Source organism: Blennius ocellaris, assembly GCF_963422515.1.
Source record: "Blennius ocellaris genome assembly, chromosome: 8".
Classification (NCBI taxonomy): Eukaryota; Metazoa; Chordata; class Actinopteri; order Blenniiformes; family Blenniidae; genus Blennius; species Blennius ocellaris.
In genome coordinates, this window is record NC_137657.1 from 6,998,486 (window position 1) to 7,019,512 (window position 21,027).

Genomic DNA, 21,027 nt, shown 5'->3' on the forward strand with positions numbered 1-21,027 from the left:
TATCAGTTTATGCTTTATAGTGCAGATTTCTTTTAATCGCAACTACAACTGGTTAACTGTTCGGTCGTTTGTGAAGAGGGTCACCCCCCCCCAGATGACAAAAGGTTGGCTGTTCAGTCTCCAACTCCACCTGTCTGGGTGCTGAAGTGTCCTTGAGCAACCTTCCATGAGAGCCGTGTTGCCATTAGTGCAAGTGTGTGTGAATGTGACTAACGGTGTAAAGAGCTTTGAGGCTGCTCAAGTGGTGAAAATACAATATAGAAGTGGTGTGAAGTCCACTTGCAACCTTGACGAAGTAGTTAACTTTATACTTAGGGGGCAGTTTGATGGGTGGTGGAGCAGACTGTTAAAATAGTGCCATAATGTCCTTTAAATTAACAGTCTAAAGTTGTTCTTTGTTGTGACACAGAGTATACCTGATGGAAGTTTTCACAAAAGCCAAAAAACTGCAATGGCAACTGACTAAAATCTCAACATAAAACCAATTTTAATGAAACCATCTGGTGCAAGATGCAGTGAAATATCAAGAAAATGGCTGCATCGTGGGTGTTTTTACAAACTTACCTTGGCAGCATGGCTTCTGCTCGGGTCTCAGTGTTGTTTTGAGTCACGGCACGTTAAAAAGTCAATGTTTATTTAAAATGTTGGTCTGGTGGGATTGAAGCCTCTTGTGGGACAATTTCAACTAAACATTGCTCTTATTTGTGTTTTGTAAGTTCAAATGATTTAATGAACCTTTTATTTGTATTTTATTATTTTATCTATGTGCTTTATGTCCTTGTATAAAGTGAATTAGACTAAACTATGAGTGGAACTGCCATAAATCAAAAGTGATTCAAGAAGTCTGTGATGAGCGGGTTGCCCACTGAACAAATGCCAGTGTGATCAATCCCTAATGTCATAACTGTAATGAATACGATAACTTGGGAGTTAAAAACAGTTGTTCTATCTCCGTCCACTTTGTGACTCAGTCGCAGGAATCTACCTAATGTTTCAAAAAGCTGTCACTTTGTCATATCTATTCTGGAACAGAGCCACCCTCAACTCGTTATATTACCTTCACTCATTTGAGTGAGGAGCAGCAGAGCGACACTTCTGCTCCCAGGAGTGATCCGTCTCTTATTATCATCCTCCTTTCAAATGATGCAAACGAGTCGATGCTTTTATCTGAAGAGCCTCGCTGTGCTTTGAAGAGTCGGTCCTCGACGAGATAGACGTGTTCGATTTTATTTTTAAAAGTTCTTTGGCACTTTTCTGAGGCACGTCGATGGGATGTGGCCACTTTATGATTGTTGGATTAAGAGAAATTAAGAAAAAGAAATTCATATATTTTGAAGTTACGGATTTGTGTGAGACAATTAGCTTGAATAAATTCCACATTACAAAGAGTGGGGCTTCATTAGAGGCAGTTGAATGTATAATCAATTTCCCAGCATGATATAATCAAAGTGCTTATCTTCCCCTCCAGTAGTTAACATAGGAAACTGGTGCAGCTACTGTAAAGTAAAATTAATAATTTGCATCGCTCAGGAAAAACTCAATTTCTTCTGGTTAAGCATGAATCCTTTCAGATTTTGCATTTTCCTCAATCATGCATGTAAATTACTCAGTGTAACATCATGAGAGGAGGTCATACCAGCAGCACCAAACATGCACGAGTCACCATCTGCCACTGAATGACAAAACAGGAGCTGTTGCACAAAAGACTGCGCCGATAGATTCAGATATCAATTTTACAAAATTGAAGCCTTTTGAGTCAAAGCCTGGGAGATAAGAGGATCCAGATGTACAAGCAACGTGAAGTGAAGTGATGTTTAATGACAACAATGATCCAGAAAATAGACACTCACAGGAGGGCCAAGAAGACCCAGTAAAACAAAACGAAAAAATAAACTGAAGCGAAGGAAGAGTGGCAGCGTAACAAGATCACAGTAGCTCACGGGGAAATGAGACACAGCGGGAACAATCAGAGGAAACACTCGCAGGAAAACAAGACTACATTCCCCAGTGGGTGAGAGAAACAGACACACGATCAATACTCACATTACATTATAGTATATACATTTGTAAATATTCCTGTATGGGAAGTCTTTCCTCTTCATCCTGCCATCACATGCAGACGACAGGAGATGGATGGAAGTGATGCACACTTGTTTACAGACATTTTTAGCTTTAGCTAGCTGTTTGATTGATTTTCCAACTTTAGCCATTTAACAGTTAACAGCCACTGACTGCTTCCACTTGTTGGAGTAGTTTGAGCTACGCGGCATGCTTTTCTCTTTTCAATCAGTTTTCTGTTTTCTTTATTCTTTTCTCCCCCTTTCCTTGTGCTTTCTTTCATTTTCTTTAACTTGACCGTTCATCATGTATACTTTTTTCCCTAGTTTTCCCTCTTTTTTTCTGATTTCAGTAAATCCAGCTATTCTTGCCGTTTTAGCTGTTTTACCTTAGTTAGCCATTTGTACCCTGAAGATGAGACCAGTTTTGAAAATCAGTTTGGAATGCAAAAGAAACAAAAACAAACTGCTTAATGACAAATCTTGACCTGAAGGCTTGAGGGAACCACTGCAGAGGAGCTGAAGAGCCACACGTTGAACGCCCCTGGCTTAACCTCTAATGCACATGCTATTCCCCTCTACAGAATAATGTGTACAAATATATCTACAACATCTCATATTAACATTTTTTAAAACACATTCACACTCACACACTTGGCGAACACACAAACATCTGCTGAAGCTCCACAAGTTGGTCACGTTGGCATTTTACTATTCGTATGTTGAACATTGTAAATGAATGATGAACATATATAATACAATATCAATAGGCAAGTATTGTGGGGCGTCCTGTGTTCAACACGGAAATTAGTGTGGCTCCCACAGAAAACAAGTTACATATATTTACACAGAAATATAAATGGAATTTAAACAACAGTCCAAAACCTCAATTGAAAGCTACACGTAGAGACTTGCCTTGTTGTTACTACATGTCAGCACTTTATATTCACAATGGATCTGAAAAGACCTGAGCACTACTTTTATGTCTTTATCAATCAGTGGATCTTCAATGCGTCTGGCTCAAGTGTTCCCACCTCCTCCACCTGTCTGTCTTTTCTAATCCTCTATTCCCTCTGCTGACTCAATTACTTGTAAACAAAGCATCTGTAACTGACCGAATAGCAACACTGATGCATTGATTGCGACATAATCGCAGTGTCCAGCCTGTCGACTTGCTCTGTGCCAATCAGCGGCCGACACCAGCTGTGTCTCACATCGATTGGTGATGAGGAAAGTGGAGGAACTCAGCCGGAGCTGATCACCAGGGATAATCATGCCGACCACGTGTTTTCACCTCAGACAGTCTAAATACCCTGCAAGTGCCCAAAACATGGCGAGTTTGAGGATTTTCATGCAATTATCCCCTAAGACTCTGGTGAACCAAAATTAACTTCACAATGATTGAAACTGGCACAAAGCTAAACTCCAGTCTGGCTGCCGAAAGACAAACTGCAACTGAGAAAAGGTTCCTGCAGTTTTCACTTCGATCGCTGTGATGTTGCTCCGCTGGTTCTCTTTGATGAGGGAATTGTCAGTGAACGTATCGCAGCCGTCACCTTCGCCGTGCGTGATTGTATGAGCGTATAACGGATTAGTGCCTTTAAAATCCATGTAATCTAATTACAATGAGACTTGATGCTTAATCCCTTTGTCGACGGCGTTCTGCAGAGAGTCCTGATGCAGGCAGATCGTACATCTCCGTGTTTGTGTTTTTTGCCCCACAGGTTTTTAGGGTTTTGTTTACTTCTCTGACTCATCATTGCTGGGGCATGTGCAGCCTATATATTTCTGTCAAATGTCTCAACAACCTGCCCTACGCCGAGGTCTGCACACCCGTTAATGTCTGCAGCGCCGCCTGCGCTCGTTTCTATGGATATCATCACTTTCACAGTTGGCGCCGAGGCCGCGCTCCTCTCCGCGGGGAGCCCGGCTCCTAATTATGTGATTATTGAGCAAGTGCATCACACTAAGAAAACAAGAGATGGTTTCTAATTAAGCCGACCTTTTCGCAGACGGAGAACTTGATGAGCGAATCAGAAATTGTGTTGTTTGCGACGCCGCGGAAGGTCGAGCGATTGTGCTGAAGTGACACTCGGGCGGCGCGTGGCGCCGTTTCCAGATGGGGATCGATTGTGGAGGCAACGAGCCAGCCCTCTCCTCGAGCCGAGCTGCGTTCAAATAACCATCAGTCCTGATTAGGACATTTACTGCCATGGTTTCAGCTCCTGCATTGCTATGGACACGGAGCTCCTGGTGGAGTTGGAAGAAAATGGAGATTGGTGGCTGCTCATTGGTGCAGTCTGCTGTTCTGCCCTGATGTCTTCTTTGCTCTTTCGCTCACGTGTCTTTTCTTTTTTTTTTTTTTTTTTTTCTGTCTTTGTCCTCCCGGGCTTGCCCACTCTGTGTTTAATGCTCTCTCTCTCTATCCTTGTTTATCCCTCAGTAAATCCCCTTCTTTTGTCACCTCAATCTGGCTTACACTCCCTGTGAACCTGACTCTGATTCACCTCTCTCTCTCTCTCTCTCTCTCTCTCTCTCTCTCTCTCTCTCTCTCTCTCTCTCTCTCTCTCTCTCTCTCTCTCTCTCTCTCTCTCTCCCCCATGTCAGATGGGAATCTGTATTCGGCCATGTCGTCGGTGGGAAGTCACGCTGGCTCCATCCGTCGTACGTTTGGCTCCCAGAAACTCCTGAAGACGGAGAACATTTGGCTGCTGAGTGAGTAGGAGGAGGGAAGTCACGCAAAAAAAAAAAAAAACACGCAGGTTTAGATTTGTGCATATGGAGGGTGGGCGGCGCACTGGGAATCATCTACTATCACCCTCATGGGGAAAAACATGTAGGTGTATCCGCTGAAGCCGCACCGTAATGATGCACTGTGTGTGCTCCTGTTGATCCCCACGGCGGGTTTTCTGCCGCTAAATGCTTGATGTGATGGAGGGAGACAGGAACAGGAACGTTTCCCCGGAGCAACACAAAAAAAAGTTGCATTTAAATGTACTGTTTCAAAACACATCAATAAATCCCTTTTATCATTGTGAACACTGGTTAACTGTGAGAATTATCATTTTGTAGTGCCAATATTTTAATCAAAGTGTGTTTGATGGATATTTCTAATAGAGATTAAAACAAAGAATTAAACTGCACAATTTCATTTAAATTATTCTGTCTTGTAAAATTATATAGAACCAAAAGATAGATAGATAGATAGATAGATAGATAGATAGATAGACGCCGATGGTTCTCTTTTCGAATATGCATATTTTTTAATTCCCACCTCCAGATCCACAGTTCGCTGGTGCAGCCATCATCCCATCCTCAGAGAAGTTGAAGGAGGAGGTCTACTTCTTCTTCAGTGAGATCAATAAAACTGCCCGAGTGGACGAGGAGCCGTACAGGGCGCGCATCGGTCGTATCTGCACGGTAACAATCCTGCAACTGCGGAAAAAACCCTGTCGTTGTTTTTGTTCCGGTCGTTTCAAGTGGTGGTTTTATGCTATTTCTTCGCACTCTTTGACCCTCTGATCCAATCACATACATCAGAGATCGATATGTGAATGACGCGGGGCCTGGTGCTCGACAGACAAACAAACCAAGTTCATTTACTGCACCGTGACAAATGTTGCAGACAGTCACTCTAGCTTGAAGGTCTCACTGTCATTCATCAACAAGTTTCATGGAAAATTGTGATTTTTATCATAGAAACACTGGACATCCTCGACCAATCTAGTTTTTCTCCATAGTCTAAACCAGTTTAGAGTTAATTGTGTCGGGTTCAGTCCTAAAACCAGCTTTAGTTAAAATGTCCACAAACATGTTGGACTTTTGGGTCCAACATGCTTGTAAAAATATTAAAATATGCAAAAACTATCTGTTTTTGTGTGTAAAATGCAAGGGAAAATACATTGTTTAGACTTTTCTTATTTTTATGTATTATATAGCCCACTAGATTTGGCATTTTATACAATCTAATGTACATTTTCTTCATATTTACTTTTTACTTTGTCTTGAAGTTGAAATGTGTTTTCTAGGGACAAACTTCAAAGTAATTTTCTTTTTCTAAAACTTTCCTATCAGCAATATTAAACCAGGCATTTCCTAATTATCTGTTAGAGTTAAAACACCTGCTTCCCCTTGTAGTTCATTACTCACATCTGCATTCAAATCTTTGTCTTAAATGATCAGTCAAAGAACAGATGAACATGATGGATTATCGATCTGTGGCATTTCTGGGACTTCTCCACTCGCTAATGAAGAATTTAGTTTCCTCACTCTGTTACCGGGAGGCAGACGAGGAGATCGATGTGTTTTCGTCCCGGTGCGTTCCGACGGGAGAAAAAGTGGCTCGGGCCATGTTAGGCATCGTTTACTTCAAAGTACAGAAGCTGGAATATTGCTACCATCAGTCAAGAAGTCCAATTTAAAAAGACTGAAGGTTTGTTTGCCGTTCACTCAGGTAGAGAAAAATATGCCTACAACTCAGCGGGTCCAGTTCAGAATCTGCTCCAGGAAACCCAGGCCTCAATTACACGATGATTTAAAATGTGAAAACGCAAAACTTCCATTGTGTTTTGGGTGTCCGTTTGGACGACAATGGCTCTCGATGTGAAACTTTTCCGATACGTTCTGAATCCGTCGCTGTGTACACGGGAAAAAACGCAACTTTTTCAAAATGCTTCAACACGGTCTCCGTGTTGACGACAGATATTCTGCTAATGCTCACCATGACCACAGTATCTAGTGGTTGTGGACATGCTCAATAAGACAATAAGAGCAATGTTTCCTCTGCGGTGTCATGACTCCCAGTCCATATTCTCCAGTTTTATTTTGACAGTCACCGTAATAACAATCATAATTGGTCGTCTGTCCATACAAATGTCCATGTTCTCCCATTGTTAATATATATGGCATACTGTTCTCTTGCTGCATGTGTGTGTGGTTTCATTACAATAACAAACAACAGCGCCCACGAGTGGCCCAGCATGCTAACTGCATCATTTCCACAACGCTGCCGTGTAAAACATGACATTTTAGAAGGTAGTTCTGCGTCTTGTCCTGATTCCCCGCCCTTGCGCGTGATTTGCAGGTGGACGAAGGAGGAATCAGACAGCTGCTGGCCGACTCCTGGACCACCTTCATGAAGGCCCGGGTGATGTGTGGCGCAGGAAACACGCAGCAGCAGTACAACAACATGAAGCAGGCGGTGGTGCTGACTGCTCAGGACAAGCGGGCCGGGGTCATGTACGGCCTCTTCTCCAACGCATGGTGAGCTGGAATATATCCATGAGACCTTTCGTCTGCTTTGATTGCTTCTTTGACTGAATCACCAAGGAACATTGTACGCAACATTGTGAAGCATCTCCTTCCTAAATATTGATTTAAAAGTCAGTATAATCCACTTTCCACCAGCTAGTTTGTAAAAACATGCATCATGCCACAGAAGAAGCTTTTTTTTTTTTTTTTTTTGTATTCACTGTATTTTGCACCACATAAAGCCATTATAATTGGCTTTATGTTGTGAATGTGGTCATTTTTGATAGTAATTGTTCAGTTCTGTGAAAATACATACAGACATTTACATCATGTCTTCCCTGCGCCACAACAAAGAAAACATTTAAAAGGTTAAATTTCAAGGTTGTCATTGCACTGATCTGGCCAGGATGAAATTGCAATGTATGTGGAACCTACACTAAAATGTGTTCGAGGGCGTAGAAGACGTTTGTATAAAATAAATACTATTAAGGATTAAGTTGAGAAATTATGTATAAGCAGGATTTAAATATCTAAATATTCGGCATAACAAGTTCCAAAAAATGCAACAAAATCCACTTAATTCCTCACGGCACAATCTTGTAATAATACCATCACTGCCACTCGTCCACCCACACAGCAGCCGACTCTATGCATTATAAAACGTACCTGGGTGAGGCCTGTTTGATCAAATCTTGACAGAAAGCGTGTTGTCGGTGTCAGTTTAACTGGAACAGCCGTTTTCTGTTGCATCTGTCAAACAGCAGCTCACCCGTTATGCAAATCACACGTCAGTGATATCAGCTGTCATGCTGATAATACGAGTACAAAACAAATCACCGTTTTCCATGTGGGGGAGAAAAAGTGTTAATAAGCTATTATCTTCTTAAATTGGACAGATTTGATTTGAAAGCAAGTTGGATGTCTTTTTCCAGCATAGAAATCACTCTGTGACCTTGTAGCTCCGATGCGTCAGAGGTTTAGTATTGATGGGTCTTTTTGCTGTATAGTTTTATGTAAAGCTGTGAAGCTATCGAGTATGATTTAACGTGAATAAAAAGTCATTACAGATTTAAAGACTAGCAATTATTGGCTTCTGCGCTGATGGGGATGAACGTTTTTAATTTTGGTTTCTTAAAGCTAAAAAGGCCATGCAATAGTGAAGCCGACTGAAGAATTATGTAGTTTTTAATTATCAATACTTTGTTTTATTTTCAGGGGTAAAACAGTCATTTGTGCCTATTCCATTGAAGACATCGACCAAGCCTTTTCCACATCCAAACTGAAGGGCTACAGCAGTCCGTTCATTGGCAGTCGCCCTGGGATGGTAATAAAACCCAACAAGTTTTTTCTTTTGTTGTTTTTTTGTTTGTGTCACAGTCTTTTAAAAAAGAAGATGAAAAAAACGTAGCGCATGAGTCAGGCTTTATTTCAGTGAGGAAAAGGTTGAAGTGCTATTTCTGAATGCCGCTTGTTGATAAAAGCAAAGCAATTTTAAGCTCTCTCGCCCTCCAAGGGCGTTTTCAAGCTGGTCTGAGATGATTACGTAACCCCCCCCCCCCTTCAGTGTGCTCGCAAGAACCCGTCGGCCGCAGAGAGTCCCAACATCATCAAGAACCTGGGGGTGATCAGATACCATCCAGAAATTGAAGATGTGATCCGGCCTGTCGGCGTGGCTCCACTTGACCTCCCCTCCGACGACCAGATCACGCACGCGGTGGCGGACATCGTCCTGGCGGTCAACGACGAGCACTACAGCGTCCTCTACCTCGGGACAGGTAGGCTGAGTTGAGACATCGCCGCGTCCTTCATGCACTGGAAAATGGCTCTGTAAGTCTGAGACTGCGAGGACTCTATGAAGTTAGAGACCATAATTTGACTATCAATTTGATTGTCAACACAAGCTTACACCTGTCGGGTTTTTATTTACATGTTACACCCAGCGTGGAAATGAGCCAAATGTCTTTTGTCTGTTCTACTGTAGAAACATATATAACAAACATATCCATTCATCTCCTTCACTGTTTTATCCAGTTCTGGAGGGATGGAGGGATGGAGGGATGGAGGGATGGATCGATTATCTAGAAGGACAACATTTCATTGCCTATGGATGGATGGATGGATGGATGGATTATATAGAAAGACATGGGATGGATGATGGCTGTTTCATTCATCGTTTACGTTTCAGCCACTCTCACAATAAATAAAAGCAATAACCAACACAAAAATTATCAAATTTGCTATAAATGTAAACACATTTAAGTAAAAGCAGTAACTGAAACACATGAGGACAAAGAACAGATGACTTGGTAGGAAAAGGAGGAACCCCCCAAAAAAAAGAATCCAAGTAAACAATATCTGTAAACGATGTAACGTGTTAAATTTCTCGCTTGCAGTTTGTTTTGTGTTTATGTGTTTTCAAACCGCGCACTGCCTCTTTCGCTGCTTTATTTACATCAGATGTGGCATCTACTATGAAATGAGCTAAAAAAAAAATTTAAAGAGTACATCTGGTTCTTTAACTGGCAGACATTTCATTTTGATCCTCAGCTGGTTGCCGTCTTTGTCTGACGTCAGTCGCTGTGACCGAGTCCAGTGGCAAATGAGCTGCGAAGCCAGAACTGTGAAGTGAAGAGAGACTACAGAGCTTTGTAGTTTGCTCAAACTGTGTTCATTTCTTTAAAAAAAAAAAAAGCCCTTAACAGGCAAAACTCGTTATTGTGTGTGTCATCACGCTGATGCCCCTCGCTGCACCTCATGTGTTTTCTGTTGGCTTTGATTAAAAAGCTGCATGCAGCTCTTCCACAGGATTTTCACATATATTATTCAAGTTGTCAAACATACGGCGTACAGTCGAGGCTTAAAGCAGCACAACGCAGAGCTAAGAAGAAGAAAAAACAACAACCTTCATATCACACCTGTGCTCATCTATATTAATTTACCAAAACCTTCAAAATGTCATCACAGTGTGTACAAATTCATTCAGAACACAGATAATAATTCATACTGAAAATAAGACATTTTACCATAAAATCCTCTCATGGTGAAATAAATGACAAACATCTCATGGGTCAAGAGCAACGCGAGACGAGGAAATTAATGATATTGGCAATGTGTTCAGTTAAATAACATTACGGACGCAGTCTTTTTATACACAATGAGAAAAATGTGAAGATTTGAAATATGCAAATTTACTAAACACAAACTTGCAATGAGTTTTCAGGGCAGGAGCCACCAGTCAGGGACCAAGAGCCACAAAAATGACAGTGTCACACATGGTGACGTCGATAAAGGATGATGGATAAATGAAGTATTTGTAACCTTGGCAACCGATTCCAAAGAATTGAAACACTGGGAACCGGTTCTCAACAAGATCCGGTTTTCGATTCTGTTTACACAACAGCATGTCTGTTTACACAATAGTTGTTCTCAGAGACACTAAAAACTCACTTTTCTCCTTGTTGACGATGGAAATTGGGAATGGAACCTGCAACCTTTACAAGTGAGAGACGGCCATTCCACCAACCGAGCCACAGACACATGTTCAACATGTTCTTGTCTAGAAAAAAAGATTTCACACAGATTCACTTGCAGCCTGTTTCCATGGACGGAGTTCACACATCTTCCGAACCTTTTTGGAATCGGGTTTGTGATTGAAGCGTTTATTTTCAAAAGTAGTGGAAAGCGTCACAATGTCGAAGTCCCATTCTGCACAAAAATCCATTCAAACAATTTCCGGTTCCACACAAGGTTGCTTCTATTCCATCAAAGCAAGTAATTCTGAGCCGCTGCTGTTGCCCGTAGCCGATACTCCAAAAATTGCGTTGTGCCTCGGGGAGATTGCTATGGCAACCTTCGCAAGTCATATGCTCATGTGTGGATGAGTGTCTCACCACTCTGAAGTTCACTGGAAGATGAAAGAGTGTCATCTTTCTGTGTATGCGCCTGTCATTCACCCAGGATTTTTTTTTCTTCTTTTTTTTCTGGGTTGGGGTGTATTTTTAAAACCCAATGTGGCGTTAAAGAAGACAGATTGATGGCCGCTCGCTGTGGGTTTAACAAACTGTGTCAGTAAAAGGAGAAAAGGGAAGGGAAGCTATGAACAGCCATGAGTCTCTGCGGTGGCCCAAGAATGAAAGTAGAGCACAGTCACACTGGTTACTGAGGTCGGAGGAACAGGTTGTACTGGAGACCCTAGAAAGCTTCTTTTTTTTTTTTGTCCTCTCTAACAAGACAGTTTGAGCGTGAGGTTCCTTTTCTCGTGCTTTTTTGTTTTTTCACCCTGTTCAATATTGCATCACCTTCACTTTTATGGCACCGTCTATAAATATTCACATCTCGTTACAAGTCAAGCTCATCAATCTGCATAATTAATTTCAAGCATGCTCTCATATCCGTGCAAATGATGGCAAGATGCTCCGTCGCCGAGACGATTCAGTCTGCGGTGATTGAAGCCGGCGTCCCGCTCGTTCTGACGGATCCTTCCCGTCTGAACCGACGAGGCAGGGCTCGACTCCACAGAGGAAGCTTGGGGACATTTGTCTTCCCCAGTGATGGAAAGTCCTATAAATATCTCTCACAAAGACAAATTTCAGGGAAAGCGCGTTTAATCTATATGCAAAAAGACGTAGTGTCTGTATGTTAGTTGGGAGAGCCAGACAATAATGGGTTGATTACAGAAAAAACATTCAGGCTCCGTTTACACGACAAAGTCTCAGGACACAAAAAAAATATATAATTTTTGCACTTTTGCATGGCAACGTTGTGAAAACAATGTCCATTTACACGGAAACTATGCTGAAAAGATATCGCTTTCACGTTGGGCCACACACATGCAGCAGAAAACAATACGCTCCAAACATTAAAATTTCTATTTTCTTTGATTTTAAACAGGATTTTTGAGATCATTTTGAATCTATCAACTCATATTTTCTATATTTTCATATACTATCCTTTCACAGGATTTAGTCATACACCTCTCTTCTCTTCTGCTCCTTGTCTTCACGTTTTTGTGCTTATTTTTATGTAACTGTGTATCTTTTGTTGTGTGCTCAGCTGGTTGATGTAAACCCTCTTCAGACTCTCAAAGGCTCGAAGTAGAGTGAAGAGACTCTTGCCGCTGTGCAAAAAGGGCACCTTGATGCCCCGATGGCGGCTGCTCGGAGAGCCGGAGGCATTATTCATCCAATTTATTCTTATCTAATTTCCGCACCCACACAGGCGCACATTTTTATTTATTCAAGACACACTTGTTTGGCAAAGTGATGTATTTGGAGTCCAAAGAAGCTCATTTTATATTAAAAAAAAAGAAAAAGTTGACCCAGAACAGACCGACGGAGCGGTACCATGCTCCTAATTAGCTTAATAGCAACTCGTACATTCGAAGTTCAAAACCCGACTAACTGGTCTCGTTGGGACTCCGGTGTAATGCTGACAGAAAGCAGCACCTCTTGACAAAGTGAATTTTGATGTGTTTTGATCAAAAGCCGGCAATGAATTCAGCAGAATGTACGCTTACATAACCCGGCTAATATTTGTTATATCTGGATATTCTCTTACTCGTTGTGCTGCAGTTGTTCCCCAATTGTAAGAGGATGTGATACCCTAGAAATACAACTTCTCTAGTCGCATTTTGGTGGCTTCCAAAGCGTGTCTGGTGTTTGATGCCCCAGTTAAAATGCTATTTCAAGGCCTCCTTTATGGGTCATCCCATGTTGGTTGTTGTCACTTGTGGTCAGGCATGTCTTAAAGGGGAACTCCACCAATTTCACTGGTGAAAGTGTGTTTGTGGGTCACGCTGAGCACTATACTGCACATATATAAATAAATACATGAAGGTTTTTTTGTAATGGCAGCAGATAGAGCTGGCCAGGCAGTTTGAACTGCCTCATCCCAACCACTTCAGGCAGAAAACGCGACGTTTGAATTTAATGTGGGGATCGAGGGATAAAAAGGATAAAAAAGAACTCACCTCATCAAACCTCTGTCGCACATCACTAATCTCTTCTTCAGCGTCGAGGTATTAGATTGTATTTGCTGCTGGGAGAAAAACAACCCTAAATCTCAGCCTGTGCTGAGCGGAGTTGTAATTATAAAGCATGGACAACATTAAATGATACATTTATTTCATTCTATTAGTTTATTGAAATCTTCATTTCAGAATGTCATTGTTTAAACTGCTCAAGTTTTTTGTTTAGGGGCTTATTCTACAGTCAGCTACTCATGAGCAAGGTGAATGAAAAATACTGATAAGAAACTTTTTTTTTTAATCCATGGATGGATGGATGGAGGTACAAAGAGGGAGTAAGAGATTGTGAACCTTTTCAGAGTCAGTGAAGTCGACCAGAAGTCTCTGATTCAGGGATTGTTGGACTGTTGGAGACGGTAACAAAGAAACTGGCAGTGGTGACGGATTTCTTTTGGTCTTGGCGACTCACTGACAGATTGATCACCAGAAGAGTTAAAGCTGCTCCGACCACTTTGGTCATGGAAGTGACACAGCTGAGAGCTCCTCTTGGTGATGCAGGAAAAATAAAAGACACTTTATAATTCAGTTTATGTTTGAGATGAAAACCCTTTTTCTTTTCACACAGTGTAATACTCGAGGCAGCCCCAGATTAAACGTTGATATCGCTGACTGACCTGGTACTTGACACCGCATCTGGTCCAATAAATGTTTGAAGCAGAGACAGATCTTGTTAGGGGAATATTCTCCAACCATCCGTCTTCTTTCCTTTATACACTGCGGGTTGCGGTAGCAATCTGGAGAGTGAAGAAGCCCAGGCGTGTTCTGTGCAACTTCTCCCAACTCAACTGGGCTGACCCTGAGTTGCTTCCACGTTAACTAAAGTGTATAATCTCTTGGCGACTCCTGATGTGACTCCCAGCTGGACATACCTGATAAACCTCTAATGGGAAGTGACCAGAGGGTATCATGACAAGAACCTCTAAGTGGAGAAGTAATGGCTTCACTTTGAACCTCTCTCGGTTGGTCAAAGTTCTCTGTTCATCGGGAGGACTGAGGTCAGACTTGTAAACAAAGCTTGGCTTTCCAGCTCAGGCCCGTTTACCACAGCACTGCCGCAACAACCACAGCACTGTCACATCCTGCAATAGAATACAGTCTCACGATCCTGGAGGTGAATACAACCATTTCATACTGAACGTACTCGGGTCAGTGGGACGACATCATCTGCAAAGGACAGAGATGACACCCTTTGACCTCCACACAAAATGCCTCCCAGGAACCTGTTGTGCCTCAACATCCAGTCCGTGAAAATCTCAAACAGAAGAGATTAGACACAGGGTCCTCGGGAGTCAATGTTTTTCAACTGTTACGTTCAATAATCCCTCAATAAATGTGTTTCCTGTTGGCTTTTTGTGCGCGAGTCAGAGCTTTCGGCCACAAGGTGATACGTTTTAGCTTTAAAAAGGTTGTACACAAGTCACAGTGTTACAGTAAAAATAAAGTGTTCTTTCAGCGAAACCTGGATAAATATAAATTTAAAAAAAAACAGATTCACTCAGCAACCACGATGTAAGTTCAGCATCATCACCTCTTTTTCACCTCGGAATGTTTTGTCACTATCTTAGTGCTGATGCCCTGTTTTGCATCGAGGAGCTGAAAATAACTTTAGAGAGGATTAAAGAATCACATGAGAATAAACTGGATGAAATGAGGAATTTTATCTTTGACAACAGACAAAGAGATTTGAAGTTTATGAAAAGGAGACGCGGCAGTTTGAGGACAAAAGAAGTCCGAGTGACAGCAAGAGCCTGAATGCCTAATTACAAGTGAGAAAGAGTGTCGCAGAGGGAGCGCGTTCAGGAAATGAGGATGTGGGATGAAAAGGTATCACTGCAATCACTGTTTTCCCTGTAAGAAAAGTAAAATCATCTAAGGTAAAACAAGCTTCTTACCTTCTTTTTTCTTTTTGAATCTGTCCAGATCTAGTTTTTAAAGGAGGGTATGGTTGCCTTGTTTTCATAATGAAACCACACGTTCATCAAGAGAACAATGGGAAAATGTTGTTCTGATTGATCTACTGAGCATGTGCAGAAGAACTGTTCACTGTGGCTGTGGTGCACATGCAAATCAAAAGTTGTGCTTTTCCTCCTTCTACACGGAGTTGCAGAAAAAGTAGCATTTTCCTCTGTTTCTATGGAGACGGAGTCAGAGAGTTTAAAAAAACAACAACTTTGGAGCCATTTTCAAAAAGCTGCGTTTTCAGTGGCTGCAAGCAACTTTTGCATTTAAATTTCAAAACATTATCATGTAAACGGAGAATTTTTACTCACTGCACTTTATCATTTACTATTCACCGACGCTGCTACAAAATTCCATTGCGTATGGATGGATGGATGGATGGATGGATGGATGGATGCCTTGTGTTTACCGATAGGGGTTAAGTGTTTTCAGTTGGTGCCAGGAAGCATTTTAAAACAATGAAGAGAAGGATGATGCAGTTGGCTGCCTGTTACAGTAAGAGCCCATTGTACTAAACAAAAGTGATGGCTCATAGCTGGAATAATGACTCATCAATTTTCAAACCCCAGCAGCATGCAAGACAGAACTATTGACTAACCAGAGTGTAGCAGAACAATGGCACAGCGAGCTCCTGCCAGTATGTGTTTCTGTCTGCTGGAGGTTTCTGGATCATCGCACTGAAAGCAGGAAACTCATGAGGCAATATGTCACTTGGGCTGAATGGCTGCCGGAGAAAACATTCACACAGACGTGATGTTGTGGCTGAGCCATAAGCTCGTCTGTGCAGCACTTGATATTATAATTATATTTTTTTCAATTTTGAAAACAAACAGACACAAGTCCCAAAGAGATGATTAACTGGCAAGCAGAAGCTTTCTGGGCGGCACAGAGCTGTCGTGGTTTGCACCGCCGCCTCACAGTAAGGAGGCCTGGGTTTGAATCCAGGCTTGCAAAAACAACCAACAGCACCCACTGGTGGCCTGTTATGCCAACTCCATTGTTTTTAGCATTTCTCCATCATTTTTCAAAACGTTGCAGTGTAAACACAGCACTTTTCTGAAACAAAAACACAAAATTTTCACTTGAAACTTTGTCATGTAAATGAGGCCTGAATCGATGTATTAGGTTAATTTTTCTGTATCAACATATTTATATAACAGTATTATATGTCACTATTTGATTATTCGTAATTGAATTTCTGAGGGAAAATATGCTAAAACACCTTTTAATAAACAGAGCATCATTTTAATCAAAATATTAATAACATGATCACCCTACAATAGAAGAAAACATTCTTGTATTAATGCATTATATATTTGCGGATTTTACAAACCCAGTTGAAACATTTGAGATCCCTGAATTTGTTGAACCAAGTCGAGATCAAAAATGTCAAAATACTAAATGCCATATTGTTAATCTAGAGCTAAACGCAAAGCTGCAGTTATCTACCCAGAATACTGTCATTTTAACTCTATCTCCGTACAACTGCATATGAAGAATTTAATCTTTAAACTTCACTTCACCACAAACCTCACAGACTTCTTTTTTCTCTATATCGATGTAGTTTTGGCACCGTCCACTGAAGTTGAGAAACTACAGTTACACAATCTTTATCTGCAGAGGAGAAGCTTTTTTTTTTTTCTTTTGCAAATCTTGTTTGGAGAAAATCTGCACACTCTAATCCGCCTTCTTGCATTTGGCCTGGCACCGTGCCTCAAGAGTGGAAACTGGCCAAGTCAAACCATGCATGAAAAAAAAAAAAGAGAGTACAGGCTGCAAGGGAACAACGTGAAAGCAGCCAATTTCCATCCACATGCATGTAACGCCAAGAATGTGTGAAGAGAAGACAGTGAATCATCTTTATTTACAAATGTTTTTAATCTTTTACAGAACAAGGCAAAGTACTCAAAGTTCTTCATACCAGTGAGGAGGTCTTCATCATATCTCAGTACTCTCTGTTTCGCAATGAGGGACCTGTTCTCAACATGGCCATCGACTCCCAAAAGGTATGAAGGCTGTCAATTTCTATTTTCATCATAAATCAGACATGTAAGCATGAATTAATTTCTCAGTGTCTCTCTGGTCCAAAATAACTCCCAGGTTTCTCAGAATGGTACTAGAGGGCACAGTAATACCATCCAGGGTTACTAGATGTTTCGATAATTACTCTCTCAGCAGTGTCGCACTAAAACTAATAACGAAACAGAAAGTTACGGCTCATCCAGGTTTTTATGTCTTTAAGACAGGCTTCTAGTTTAACAAGTTGGTCAGTGTCATCCTGGTTTCATGGATGAATAGATTTGTGTATCATCTGCATAGCAATGGAACTTAATGGACTGTTTCCTGGTATTCCTCTCTACAGGAAGCATTTATAATGTGAAATATATAGGGCCTAAGACAGGACCCTGTGGAGCTCCACGGGTAACTTTCTTCTGAGCTGAAGGAAGTGGAACCTGTCTAATAAATATAATTGCAACCAGTTTGGTGCTGTTATTAAAGACAGGTTGATCTGATCTCATATTGGTTACTAATCAGGGGAAACATGTCTTAAAACAGTCTAGTTAAAGTTGGCCTCTAACAGATCTAACATGAAGTTGGTTTAGATGGTGGTGTAACTGATTATGAGTGTGATGAATCAGTTTCAACAGGGGTGGAAGGGTTAAGAGAGTTTTTGCTTCTTTTGCTGTGCTTTTTGGTTTTCCTTTAAATATCCTCTTGGAGAATTTGTTGTTGCACAAACCCAGTGTAAAAATAATTAGCATTTTTCATTACACACGAACAACACCAACCAGCTGTCGACTTACTCATGGAAAGATTGCAGGTCCTGCTTTAGCATATCCTTTTTAAATATGTTGTTCTGACTATATATTTTCCTTTTATTTGTATTGTATTTTTTCTTTTTTTTATCTTCTGTACTTGTGTTTACGTATTTTTTTACATTAATTATCTCACTGTTATCATTATGTCATTTATTGAGGGCTTGAATTAATATAATTCATATATAAGATGTCATAAATAGCATAATTAATAGGAAAAATGTGTCTCATGTACATTTTATGAGCTTGTGACATGTAGCATGTAAAACAGAACATTTCCATAGAATGAATTAATATTATCGACCATTTGAACACGATATTTGGCCTCCATCTGCTGTTTTCCAGTAATATGAGTGTTGCACGTCGTTTTCTCCACAGGGACACCTCTATGTCGGCACGGCGATGGAGGTCCAGCGGCTGCAACTGGCTGACTGTGGTCGCTATGGCAACACATGCAGGGAGTGCATCCTCTCCCGAGATCCGTACTGTGGATGGGACAAGGCCAGGAGGAAGTGCATCGCCATCCCACCTGGATACAACGTCACGACTGGGTATGATTAGATGAGGCATCGCCGCTGCAGCACAATTGGCTGCATTTGAAAATGATGCTCATTTGATCATTTAAAGTGGCTGTGCCACTACATGCCTGTTTTGTAATGCAAGGACGGGATAAAAGTTCAGACAAGGCCAGAAAAAAAAATCAAGCATTTCAAGGTAAATGAAGATTAATTAAAAAAAAAATGCAGAGTGGAATACAACCGGGTTACAATTACCTTGAATGGTAAAAATCCACAAATAACAAAATGACAGAATCAAATTGGTGCTAAAAACATGATTAAGGTTTATTCAACATATCAGATGAAGTTAGTTTAAGTTATAAAATAACAATGTGAGATAAAACACTACAAGTACAAAAACAGAGATCAAAGATATTTGAAGGACAAATCTATATCAAACTGATGTTTAAAACCAAATGACAACTTATTGTTGTTTATTTTGTTCCCTTTTTTAAAAGAAAAATAAAGAAATACAAATTGATTGTGAAGTGAATTTTAGGAAAAAAACTCAAAATAACAAAATATTCTTTCACAAAGGAAAATGTATCTGAATACATTCTTCAAACTTTTACATGGAAAAAAAAGAAATTATGCCTTTGTGCTCTTACTGATAATGAAAGCATGCCAATACCTTCAGTCTCCAAAAGACGTGTTTAAACATGATGCTGGTTTTGTTTCATGTGGTTCATGAATCTTGTGTGTAAACATTAAAGTCAGTCATGTTCAGTAATGATCCCTCCATACCTGTAGAATGATTTGTCTCTGCATGTTTAAATTTACATCATAAACAGTCGGTTGATGCAGCGGCTCGTAAGCCATTTGTCCAACTATATAATGCCGTTAATCTATGGTCTGTATTATTTCTCCAACAGGGCTCTCATTCAGAATCTGGACCATTCCAACTCCTCGGTCTGCGGTGAAGCTGCTGGTGAGCCCTTATCTGCTCGCTCCCACTCTCACTGTATCTTAATTAAACCAAAACAGAAAGCTTTCTGAGCAACTACACTAAAAAGATGATTATCATATAATTGAGCAGAGTCCAAAAACCCACTGGGAGACTTTATTTATAGATATATATAATATGGCCTGGCCTGTTTCAGAGTTTAGAACCCAGCTCTAACCTTGCTTAATCATGGCAATTACTGCTCTCTGAAGACGAGGCTATCTCCACAAGTGATCTGGTTTTCACACTGCATCTGTGTCAGGTTGTGTCACTGGTGCCTGTGTAGACACACCAACAGCTTCCATTATATATTCCCAGAAAACACCGCCTGAGATGATTTTACACACTGCTTTTTAATATTTAACCGATGCCATCGCAGTGAATGAATCGTCAGGATAGCAATTACGCAAACCTATCAAAAAGTCTATGTCATCTTTCGTTAGCATTATCTGCACTGCTCCAGTGGATACAAACAACAAAAGCTTATCCAAACAAGTATTTCTTCATGTCAGGTAATCTGCTTCTTTGGCTCCACGCACACAGTGCCACTTGCCAAGCTTTCCCACCACACCCAATACACTGTTTACACTGATTGCTTTTAAAAATTCAGAGCAGTTTTTTTTTTTTTTTTTTTTTCCTTTTAAACAAATCGTCCCAAGAGAGAAGCAGGTTGCTCATGTTTAGTCACCAGACATTAATCTCACAAGCCGAGATGACGATGGATTTTATTTGCTGTACCTATCAGGCGGGGTCGTTTAACAACGACGCGGCGGCCCCGGTGAGAAAATCAGTCTTCAGATAGTCGCCCACATCATCCATACATTAATATTCCACCTCGGCGCTGTGCGGGTGTATTAGCATCTTCAGCCACAGCGCAGGAGGTGACGGATTACACAATTTCTCATGCAACATTGCCCAGACATTCAACGTGGCTTGAATAAATAACACACAGATTAACCTGGCATTAGGGCAGCTCTTATAATGACTCTTGTGACGTGAGCATGTCCGCGTTTTTCCGCTCACACAACCTGTACGTCCACATACTGCAGCACTGAACTGGAGATAGTAAACAGGATTGATGTCACACGTGCACACACACCTTCGGGTGTCACAGGTGTCCTACTTTTTAGTCAAAGGCTTGATCATTGCGGTGGCTTGCACTGGTGGTGTTTCTGTGTGAAGTTTGCATGCTGGTTGTTTCTGTAATGAAACCACACACACATGTACACATAGAACACGATACGTTATAAACATTAACAATAGGAGGACGCGGACCTTCTAGCGGACAGACATCCGAGTTGAATTGTTTTTTCGGTGACTACCAACTATAAAACTACCAAGTTCCAGGATGATATGGACTGGGAGTCATGCCACTCTGGAGGAAACATGATTCTGGCTGTCCATAGGTGCATAGGAGGTT

At 41.0% G+C, this 21,027-nt stretch overlaps 1 protein-coding gene across 1 annotated transcript in view; it reads left to right on the forward strand.

Annotated features, from left to right (window-relative positions):
- LOC308133926 (semaphorin-7A) overlaps positions 1-21,027 on the forward strand; it is a gene marked incomplete at both ends in the record, with an annotated part of 40,585 nt that overhangs the window by 18,294 nt on the left and 1,264 nt on the right. Inside the window, 8 exons of the mRNA XM_080501484.1 lie at positions 4,665-4,772; positions 5,338-5,477; positions 7,141-7,319; positions 8,523-8,631; positions 8,872-9,082; positions 17,182-17,297; positions 18,486-18,658; positions 19,537-19,592. Of these exons, the coding sequence (XP_080357610.1) occupies positions 4,665-4,772; positions 5,338-5,477; positions 7,141-7,319; positions 8,523-8,631; positions 8,872-9,082; positions 17,182-17,297; positions 18,486-18,658; positions 19,537-19,592 (1,092 nt within the window). The remainder of the gene's footprint in view (positions 1-4,664; positions 4,773-5,337; positions 5,478-7,140; positions 7,320-8,522; positions 8,632-8,871; positions 9,083-17,181; positions 17,298-18,485; positions 18,659-19,536; positions 19,593-21,027) is intronic.